Source organism: Elephantulus edwardii, unplaced genomic scaffold (genome assembly GCF_000299155.1).
Source record: "Elephantulus edwardii isolate Elephantulus edwardi_28Jun2011 unplaced genomic scaffold, EleEdw1.0 scaffold00091, whole genome shotgun sequence".
Classification (NCBI taxonomy): domain Eukaryota; kingdom Metazoa; phylum Chordata; class Mammalia; order Macroscelidea; family Macroscelididae; genus Elephantulus; species Elephantulus edwardii.
In genome coordinates, this window is record NW_006399841.1 from 8,768,448 (window position 1) to 8,780,176 (window position 11,729).

The 11,729-nt window shown below is 41.2% G+C and overlaps 1 protein-coding gene across 8 annotated transcripts in view; it reads right to left on the reverse strand.

Moving 5' to 3' along the window:
* RBMS3 (RNA binding motif, single stranded interacting protein 3) overlaps window positions 1–11,729 on the reverse strand; it is an 844,595-nt gene that overhangs the window by 475,376 nt on the left and 357,490 nt on the right. For all 8 annotated transcript variants that reach the window (XM_006890636.1, XM_006890630.1, XM_006890633.1 and 5 more), the window contains exon 4: window positions 1,365–1,456. In XM_006890636.1, the coding sequence (XP_006890698.1) occupies window positions 1,365–1,456 (92 nt within the window). The remainder of the gene's footprint in view (window positions 1–1,364; window positions 1,457–11,729) is intronic.

Consider the following 11,729-nt stretch of genomic DNA (forward strand, 5'->3'; position numbering starts at 1 on the left):
AAGTGCATGAGTTCCTCCTCAGTTTCAGCAAGCAGGGTTGTGTCATCTGCATGATGCAGATTGTTGATAGCTCGTCCACCAATCCTAACGCCATGCTTCTCCTCATAGAGCCCTGCCTCTTGGATAATCTGCTCTGCATACCCAATATAGACTCTCTAACCAAATAGTTCCATCTTCATATTTAGAATTTGACCTAGTAGCTATAAATCACCTATTTGTAGTAAAACATCAAAACCAGAAAATGGACATTGGCATAATGTGTTTATACATTTCCAGGACATATGACTATGTATCTGTAGATTCCTGTAACCTCTCGAGCACTGGACAGAAATATTCTATGAGTTTACTCATTCTCTTGGCTATCATTTCAGATAAAGGAAAATTGACATTGGCAGAATGTGTGTATGTAGTTCCAAGACATTTGACTATATGCGTAGACTATTGTAACCACTCCAGCACAGGACACAGAAATGTTCTATGAGTTTACTCATTCTCTTGGATATCATTTCAGATAAAAGCTCTAGGATCAATCAAACCCATCCCAATCTCTTGCCATCGAGCAAATTCCAACTCTTAACCACTCTCCATCAGGTTTCCTCGGCTGTGAAATGTTCACAGCAAGAGACTGCCCTCCCCTTCCTCCTTCAGAGAAGCAAGTGGGTTAGAACAGCTGACTTTCTGATGAGCATCCCAACATGTAACACATTGCACCCCAGACCTCTGTATGAGCTGTTAAACAGACTGAGAAGATTCTCTTCAAAGTTTTCCTCTTCCCCAAATGAGTCATTTCTACTGTGAGTTTTAACAAATGAGCATGGCAAATGATCGTTATCTAGGAAACACTGTATAAAGAGCAAAGTGAAATTCTAGTAATATAGACACAGTGAGCTAGGTGGAACTCATTTGCCTGTATAGATGAGATAGGTCCATCAGTCAACATTTGCATTTTACCAGTATGAGGGTGAGCTGCTGTTTAACACCATGTATGAAATACAACATGGAACACTCCACAATTATCTAGTAATGAAAACAGTAGATACGGCTGCCTACATGCACGATCAATACACCACCTCCAGGCAAAATGGTTCACAAGCATCCTTACATCCCTAACATATCACTGAAAATGATCGTTATAACCACCACCACCACCGTAAATAAATGCACAGAGAAACAATTGACCAGTCCAGTTAATATCTTCCAAGTCAAAACTAATTGTGAGATTCCTTTTTCTCCCAAACAAGTAGATACATTTCAAAGAGTTGGCATTTCCACTTGTCATCTTGTAGAAGAGGAGAAGCATTTGATCACAGGAAGAATCAGCAGCAGCACAAAACAGAAAGACGGACTCTGAACACCAGGCTTACCTTGGCCATCTGCGCCTGCACGCCATTGGCCTTGAGAGATGCTACTGCTTTCTGGGCGGCTGCAGGGCTGTCAAAATCGACAAAACCATAACCTGGGGAAACAGGAAAGGCCTCGTTAGTTCCCACAGAAACTCTGTCTTGAGGAATTGAATGCATCTCATCAACTCTACGTTTGCAGGCACACACACATGTATTTCCTCTGACACATGACGCCACCTGTAAGTGAAGCTTCTCAAAGTACTGGTTCCTAATGCTTTGGAAAAAGTTACTAACATATCTTTCTATGTAAAAGATTACCTTTCTTATTTTCTCATTTACTTGAAGGCTAGGTACACAAACAGCGCTACATTACGCCACTGTAGAGAGGGTAGGCGTGTGTCCTGCCTTCAGTGAATTTACTTTAAGAATGAGGAGAATGAATTGCTTGGACAGAAGTCTACCCTGAAAATTAATCTTCAAAGTTTTTTTTTTAAAAAAATGATGCTAATAAAAGCTACATGATAACTTAGACCTAATTACCATTAGCAACTCCAACTGCTCCTAGCAGATAGGAGTGTTCAATAAATGCACTTCGGTTGCAATAATGAATGAACATTTTGCTGTGGTAGCTAGTCAACATGTTGAAACCTAGTACATTATAGTAAGTTTCCTACACTGTTAGATTTGTGTCCAAAATACAGAGGAAAACAGGCTCTGGCGAGGTGAAGAGACCGACTTAACACGAGCAACAACAATAAAATTCCATTTTACTGACAGATTCAGGAGTTGAAAACCAAGTCTGAAAATGTCCTTACGCACAACCTATACTTGGACCAGGAGGCAGTCATCAGAACAGAGCAAGGAAACACAGCAAGGTTCAAAATAAGAACGGGCATACACCAGGTATGTGTCCTATCTCCGTACCTTTTCAATTTTTAACCTAGTTTCACAAATGTTGAAGGCCAAATAGAAATGTATCATTCTTAATAGTAATGTTGAAAATGACCTAGGCTGACACTTGTGTGATTGGTGATGTAGAACGATTAAATATATTAATTATCATTAAATATATTAATCATCATGCCTCTTTTAAAAGCAAGAAATGAAGACTCACATCACTACTTGGTCTGCAGAGTACAATGTGAAAAGGACACAAGAATTGTCTCTTGGACTCTCCAGCTGTGTGGCCACAGAGGTGTATATATGGCAGGGCCAAAGAAACAGGCAAGTGAGCTGTCAGTGAGAGAGGAAATTTGCATTTTCTTCAACAGAGCTGTTATCAGCCCAGGGCTTAGCCAAACTGCAATATTAACTGCCAAGGACATTTCAAAGTAAAACTGTTGGAGCATGTGCATGGGACCAGCTCTGCGGGCACACCCAAGAAGCCTACCATATATATCCTATGCCTCAGCCCAGCTGTCGGTCCGATGAATGCTCCACACTGTCATGGTTCTCTCACGTACAAGTTTTCAGGTGATCTGAACATAGTGACTCCCCTCAACAAGTAACCAAAGTAGAGTGCAAGAGAATTCAATTACCAAGTTCTTTCTTTTAATTAACTTTTTAATTTTCTCCCCTTGAATCCTGTCGTCTTTTTCTCCCTTCCAGCATGTTATCTGAAAATGAACTTGTTACACAGCAGTGCACCATAAAACGCTCTTGAAAAGCTGGGCAGAGAAGCGGAGAGTGCTCTATTTCTAATCCAGAGGAAACCCTTTCAGTATGTAGTGCTATTGTTCTTCTAACAAAATCCAAACTCTGGGAGTAATGTGAGCATTACCTCTCGTGAAAATGTGCGAGAGATTTAAGAAGCAGAAGACAAAATAAACCAAAAAAAGGTACAAAGTAAAACAATGGTTATAGAGAGGAGCAACAGCTTGAAAATGCAGACACTATATCTGCCAGATGTTTTGTTAGATAGTCAACATGTTGAAACCTAGTACATTACAGTAAGTTTCCTATACTGTTAGATTTGTGTTCAAAATGGAGAAGAAAACAGGCTCTGGCAAGGTGAAGACTGACTTAACACCATCAAGATCAATAAAATTCCACTTTACTGACAGATTCAGGAGTTGAAACCAAGTCTGAAAATATCCTTATGTGAAACCTATACTTGGACCAGGAGGCAGTCGTCAGAACAAAGCAAGGAAACACTGAATGGTTCAAAATAGGAACAGGCATATACCAGGTATGTGTCCTAACTCCATACCTTTTCAATCTATATGCAGAACAGATCATCTAGGAAGGTTGGCTGTATGAGGAGAAATGTGGCATGAGGATTAGAGGAAGACTCATCAGCAATCTGCCTTATGCAGACAGCACAACCCTGCTTGCTGAAACTGAGGAGGACCTGAAGGTCAAGGACTGCAGCCTTCAAAATGGATAGAGAAGCTCAATATCAAGAAAACAAAGATTCTCAACACTGGGCCAATTGGCAGATGGTAAAGAGAATGAGGTTACTAACAGCTTTAGTTTGCTTGGCCTCAGAATCAACACCCTTAGTACCAGCAGCCAGGAGATCAAAAGATGAGTTACACTGGAAAAGTCTGTTGTCAGAGACCTCTCCAAAATACTGAAGAGCAATTATGTCAGTCTGGAGACTAAGGTGTGCTTGATCCAGGCCATCACCTTCACAATTATTGGCTACAGGTCAGAAAGTTGGACAATGACTAGGGAGGATAGAAGGAGAATTGATGTCTTTGAGCTGTGGTGCTGGAGAAGAGTACTGAATATACCATGGACTGCTAAGAAAATGAACAGGCTCATCCTGGAGAGAGGGAAAACAGGCTGTTCCTTGGGGCCAAGGATTCTGAAGTGTCATCTGACATACTTTGGACATGTTGCAAGGAGGGCCCAGTCCTTGGAGAGGGGCGTCATGCTTGGAAGGGTAAAGGAACAGCATAGGTAAGAAAGACCCTTGAGGAGATGGACTGACTCAGTAACTGGAGTAATAGGGGTAGGTGTGTTGGAGACAATAAGGTTGGTACAGGACAGAGCGGGGTTCAGAACCATTGTACATAAGGTTACTATGAGGCACAGGCAACCCGACAGCAAATAACAACAACAGTGACTTCTGGAGCCCACCAGGAAGAAAGCACAGTTTTTGCAACTTCCTTGAATTTTTAACTTAAGCAATGGAATAAAATAATTTCAGAGATAAGAAAATGAGTCTGTTTATTGAGTCAGAACAATTATCATGGCGGTGATCAATTTCTCAGAACAACTTCCAAGTGTGGTTTGGCAAGTTTCCCCTCCACCTCATTAGCTGGTCAATCTTCCTCATCTACCTATACGTTGATTATTTCATTCAACAGTGAAATTCTATCCCAGGTAGTAGGTCAAGTACAGGGTGTGTGCGGTTATGGGAACACAGCAAACTTACAGGGCAGAAGAGAACTGCGTACAGGGCATTCAAGGTTGTAAATCTCTCCAGAATCAGATTGTAGCTTCATGGTTTGTGAGTCCAAACCATCTACTTCTCAGTTAGCTGCCAGGGCAGCATTAATCACTGAGTCCTTAGTTGTTATTGTTAGATGCCACTGAGTTGACGATGACTCCTAGTGATCCTATGAACAGCATCAGACCGTGCCCTACCCTGCTCTATCCCCACCATCTCTGAAATGCATGAGCCCCTTGGGAGAGTCCCCCGGCCAATCCATCTTACTAAAGGCCTTTCTCCTTTTTCTCAGACCCTCCACCTTTCCCAGTACAGTATCTAGTTCCAAGGACTTATCTCAGCTATGAACAAAATAGCACTGGATCCAACTCTTAACTGACTTGGAAGTTGAATATTAAGTAAATTTAATAGATTACTTTATGATTACAAAATTAGACGCTATTGTTAACAGCTTTAGTTTGCTTAGCTCCACAATCAACACTCTTGGTACCAGCAGCCAGGAAATATAAAGATCAATTGCATTGAGAAAGTCTGCTGTCAGAGACCGCTTCAACGTACTCAAGAGCAACCATTCAGTCTGGACACTAAGGTTCACCTGATCCAGGCCATGATGTTGCAAATACTTGCTATGCATCATACAGCTGGACAATGTCTAGGGCGATAGGAAGAGAGTTGATGCCTTTGAGCTCTGGTGCTGGAGAAGAGTATTGAATAAACCTTGGACTGCTAGGAGAACAAACAAGTTCATCCTGGAGAGAGTGAGACCTAGCTGCTCCTTGGAGGCAAGGATCTGAAGCTTCAACTGATATACTTCGAACATGTTGCAAGGTAGGATTGGTTGTTGGAGAGGGACCTCATGCTTGGGAGGGCGGAGGGACAGTGCAGGAGAGGAAGACCCTCAATGAGATGGATTGATACAGTGACTGGGGTAATGGGGTTAGGTGTGCTGGAGACAATAAGATTGGCACAGGACAGAGCAGGTTTTAGGACTGTTGTACATATATATGGTCACTATGAGTCACAGGCTACTCGATGGCACATAACAACAACAATACCCTTGAAAGAAATACTAGAAGTATCATATGCAAAAGAACTATTATGTTTCATTCTTTATTAAAAGTTTTCCAGAAAGAAGTGACAGAAAATTATATGAGGTTTTTTTGTTTTGTTTTGTTTTGTTTTTAAGGTCACACAAGCCAGTTTCTCTGCTAGAAATAAATGGATCGCTATAGTTGAGAGTGAGACGGAATACGGGAGATGAGTTAAAGGTTACTTGAACAATCCAGAAAATTAAAACCGGCATTGAAATGGGCAGGATGAAATGGATTCTTCTAATGCTTGTGGCGATGGAATTAACAGCGCACCTGATGGTGAGCTGGAGTGAGGTAAAGGAGACATAAGTGACAAATATTCCTAGGCAACAGACCACTAGGTGGGCGGAGACGAGATGGACTGGGATGGGAAGTCTGGAGGAGGATCCCGCTTGGACGCGGGAAAATGAAACTATCAGTTAGAGACATAATGAGTTACACATGGTGAGTTATCTAGTAGGAATGACAAATAATGGCAGTTGAATATATTAGCCTGGCTCCCAGAAATGGGAAAATGAGGGGAAATCTAAATGAAGAAGTAAATGATGTTATTTCCTGAGATAAAGATGCCTGGAATAAAAAGAAAAGGGGGAGGAGTGTGTCTATGTTCGCTTTGAACAATTTTAGCACTTAGGTATCACATAGGAAAATGAGATCTCAAGGAGCCTTGAGGATGGTGGGAAAGGAAGAGGAAATTAAAAAAAAAACAAAAAACAAAAAAAAACAAGCAAACAAAATCCCAAATGGGATGTCTCAAATACCCAAGCAAGGAAGTGTTCCAAAGAGACAGAGAGGTCAGCTGTGCACAACGGTACCCAGAGAGGGTGCAGGATGGGAAGTGCAAGTTCCCTGCCTGTTTGGGACCATGAATAGCATCATTCGAACTTGCTTCTGGCAAGTGGCAAAGCAAGTGGCGGTGGGGCAGGACGTTGTGTGGGGAGGGGGTGCAGTAGGAAGCCTGCTCCAGCAATGGGAGAGAGAACAAGAAAGAAACTAGGACAGAGAGAATCTACCAGGCGTCTCTGTAGTTCTCACAGCTATGGGTAAGAACCAAGTGACTGCTTCTGCCAGGGGGAATAAAATATGCCATCAAATTCTTTTAAGTGCTTCATTTAAGATAGAAGTATAGTTTTTCATCTTCGCTGCACATGAGAATCATTAGGGGAGAAAAAATTTTAAAAAGAAAAATAAAAAGCTGAACCCATGCTAATGAGGTTGAAATCATCATCTTTGGGAATGGGGGGGAAAAACACAGCACCAAAATTAAGAGGCACAAAGAAACTTTTAATATCACAAACACACATACAAAAAGGACTGCAGTGAATTTATACCCATTGATAATCATGCTGAATGTAATTGTTTAAACACACCATTAGGAAATAGAGATTGCAGAGTTGATATTTAAAAAAAAATACATAAACATAACGATGCCTTCCGTCTAAAAATACCCCTAAAATATTGTGTCAGTTACAAGCAATAAATCATAAGAACCAAGGCTTAAAGAGTGCACAAATAAAAAAATGGTGGAAATTAAGTAAATAATAACCAAAAGAGGGCAAGGAGGTTACCAATAATCTCTGATAAAACAGATTTTAAGTAAAAACCCATTATAAGTGATAAAGGATACCAAGAAGCAATTGTCCAAACAGAACAAAGCGACAAGACATGGTTTAAAATCAGGGAAGATACATCTGAAGGCTGTATCCTTCCTCTGTTCATATTAAATCTGTACCATAGCGATGATACAAACTTGCTTGCTGACAGTGAAAAACAGCATAACTAATTTACTGAAGAAGGATATTGTAACACTTCAATATGGATTACATCTCAACACCAAGAATACAAACATTCTTATCACTGGATCAATAGACAGCATCATGATGGATGGAGAAAAGTGGACATTGTGAAATATTCCCTTTTCCTTGGATCCGCAATCTACAGCTTTGATAGTATCACATTTTACATGGGACCATCTATGGAAGCCGCAGCCAAGAAAGAAAAAGATATGTTGCCCTGGGAATTTCCGCCATCAAGGTCAAGGATTTCTTTAAAGTGTTAAAGAGCCAAGATGTCAATTTCAAGACGAAGATGCCGCAGACCCAAGCCATGATCTCTCAATTGCTTCTTCTGCATCTGAAAGTTGGAATGAATGGATAAGGAAGACTAGAGAAGAGTCAATGCCTTTGAATGCCGAGGTGAAGAGGACTTCAGCTGATCAGAATGACTGTAACCTTGAAACAACACAAACTTATCCACGCCTGTGTTTAGAATAGTTCTGGTTAAAGGAAAAGAAGACAAAATTTACAAATGTATTAAGAAAAAAACAAAATGAGTCCTGAAAATCCCACAAGATCCTGAAGAACAAATATACCTGCCTTGAAGGTGCGTCTAGGCTGCCTCCTCGAAGCAAGCAGGTGAAATCTTATCTTACATCCTTTGGACATGTTTTTAGGGCAGGGAAGGCCTCAGGAAAAGGTAGCATGCTGGGAAAAACAAAAGAGAAGAAAACCCTAAAAGAGATGGGCTGACTCTGTGATCATAACAAAAGGCTCAAGGATGCACAGGTTGTGAGAGGCTGCAGGTTAGGGCAAGGTTCGAGAATGTTCTTCAGTGGGTCTCTCTATGACATAGTACACTTGACAGCACTCAACAGTTAAAGGGTTAATCAGCTTAGAAGACATAATCTAAAGAGTTATGTACACAATGACGCAGATACAAAATACACAAAATGAACTAGAATGAATTGAAAAGAGTGAATAGATGGTCATACAAAATTTTACCACGCAATGTCCAATGTCATATATATCACCAAGTTTGTATTTTCCAAATGCCAAGTCTTTGTCTTAGTTTCCAGTATTATTAACATCCCACATTAATTATCAACTATTATTAAGGCCTCTCAATTGCATAGACAATCAGCTCCAGACAGTCATGGTGGGAAAAAATATCCTATTTTTTCAATCTTTGCCTTTTATGTTTGGTGCATAAATTTGAATAATAATTATAGTAGCAGGTCTTCCTTATGTGTGTGTGTGCAGATATTTGTTACCCCATCAGTGCCAGTTCTGAACTTTAGAATTAATCTTGAAATATACATTTAGACAATGAATATAACCCTTTCCTCTTCAATTTGACATTTCTGGCATCATAGAGAGTATGACTGTCTGATCCAGAGTGGTCAGGACCAGTCTATTTCAGCTAAGATCTAGCATATTATTCATCTTCATACATCCTATTTTCTTTTTTGGACAAATTCCCATTTTGCTGGGTTAATAGTTTGTACATTTAATTTACAATTATTGATGGTTATTTGCAGCTGTTTCTTTGAATTTTAAGTCATGTCACATGAGAAAATGCAGCTCTTTCCTTGTGCCGAGGTATTAGTTCCTTTACATCTCTGGAGGAGAACACATCTACTTTGAGGACGCTGCCCTTCCCCCGTTGTATTTTGAGCATCTTCTGACCTGAGGCCTCATCCCCCAGCACTGTACCAAACAGTGTTCCACAGCTGGTCATGGTTTTCAAGGGTGTTTTCCTTCAGAAGGGGACGGTCAGGCTCGCTTCCAAGTTCATGGTAGTCTGGATGCTGCAGTGAAACCTGTCCATCATGGGTGGCCTGGTGGTATTTGAAATCCTACTGACATAGGTTCCAGCATCGTAGCAACACACGAGATGTCACAGTAAAACAAACACATATCTCTGTATACACTCCCAGTTAGATTCTCCATGTGGCGCTGGGATATATAATTACCGGCTATGTATTCAAATCATTCACCAAATATTTAATGAGTACCACTAAACAGTTCTTGGCACTTTCCCCACACAAGTTCATACAGAACACAAAAGTTGGAGGTGCAGAAAAACAGCAAGATATGTTTCATAAAATTTCTAAGAAGGCGGAGGGATCGCATCCAGAACATATAAGGGGGAAAAGCTGATAATCTGAAAAACTTCGGGGTACAGGCAAGTTAAACCTGAACAACTGTGACTACTGTTTGTTCATCCGCCCTAACTCTTGTTACGTTCCGTTGAGTTGGAGCCTACTCATAGCTGACCCTCGTGGGCTTTGAACTGCTGTACTCATGGTAAGAGATTGGCCATCTTTTCCCTAGGGAGCAGCTGGTGGATTCATACTGTCTACCTTTGAGTTATCAGAGCAACTCCTGAGCACTGAGCCACTCAAACCATCCCAGTGACTGGAAGGAAGTAGAAAGAGGGCACTCTTGGCTAAGATAGGTTGTTTCCTGTGTCAGTAATCTCTGCTAAGGGAACTGTAGCTAATGTATATGTTTTGCTTAATAAATATTTGTTGTTCAACATTGAGATCATGTTTAAATGATGCTAATTCAAAATGTTGAAAAAGTGACTGCAAGAGCAGGCCTAAAAGCAGAGCAGAGATGGTGAGAGAGGAAGGCCGGCGGGTTCCCTGTGAGCAAGGAGGTCACGGCCAAGTAGAGGCAGGTGCTTTCAAGACATGAGCTGCTCCACAGGAAAGAGACAGGCATCGAGGAGACCCCGTGGGACTTACAGCATCTGAGCATCTGCTAGAGGCCCAGCCGTGAGGTGATTCAGATTTGGAGGCAATGATCTGGAGGTCAATTAGTTGAAACAGGTTCACTATGAGTTGGAATCAACTTGACAGCACATAAAAACAATTTGCCTTATGGAACTGCAGAAGGGGTTAAGTTTAAAAAGGTAATTTTTTTTCTTATTATTATAAAGAGAAATATCTAACAGTAGTTAACAGTGATGGCTGTTGGGGCTGCCTCCACGCACCAAGGGATCCCTGAATTTCCCACTAGCTCAGAAGTCTCTCTCTTGCTTCCCTCCCTTCCCTTTCACCACTATACACAATATTACCAGATCACCATGTTGACCTCCTGAGATGAAGTCTAACCTGGACAGACAGATAGACACATTCTCTCCCATGCCAAAACTCACTCTAAGCTTAATCTGTACTGGTGAGGTATGTGTGAATCTGTAGCAAAGTAAAACTCTACAAAGACCTCTTGCCAGCAAGGACACTGGCCCCTGCATAACTAAACAGCATCTACACGGGTGGCCCGCAAAGTTCACGGAGGACCCAAGGAGCCTTAGAAACAAATAAGTAAATAAATCAACAGTAAGGCCTTGGTGAAATGGTCAACTGAGTTCTGCTTTTCTCGGACGCATTCACTTTCACCAGCTAAAACGGAAAGTTCAGCAGTAAAAATGTCTCAGGCAACATTATAGAACACTTCCATCCTATAAATAAACGCTGCATTCCTGAGTATTATGGGACAGCCTGCACCCCGCCATCCTCAGAAGGAAACACAATGAAGCATGAAGCTGTTCTTAAAGAACAATAATGTATTTACTTGGCAATAAAGCAACTACAATTTGTTTTCAATTTGCTTCCCTTACAGACAAATAATCAAGTTTGGGAACAGGAACCTGTATGCCTCCATTTGAGGAGGGGAAGCTCAGGGCAATTAGTTAAACTCCAGCTAATGAGGTTTTAAGGTAACCACTAAAATCCTCCAGCGAGCCCACCAGTGAATGTTAACCTTCTGAAATTGGCTCAAGCAGCTATTAGCCCCCCGCCCCACCTCAATTGCATAATTAACCTTGGCAGCAGATTTAAATGAATTAAAGCTAAATGTCACTATTTTCTCCACACACAACCCCCCACCCCCCTTATTTTTCTTCCTTGTCAGGGAAGAAGGCCAGCGGTCCCACAATTAGCAGGAAGCAGAGCAGTGAGAAAGAACCAAGTCTACGCTAATTAGGTCATTGGCCAAACACACTCATTCTATTGGCAGACATAATCAATGCTTTCCTGAAATGCTTTAAACACAGTGGGCTAAAGTTTGCTATTTCCATTCCATTACTTGGTGACTTTGTGGGGGGAAAGAAAAA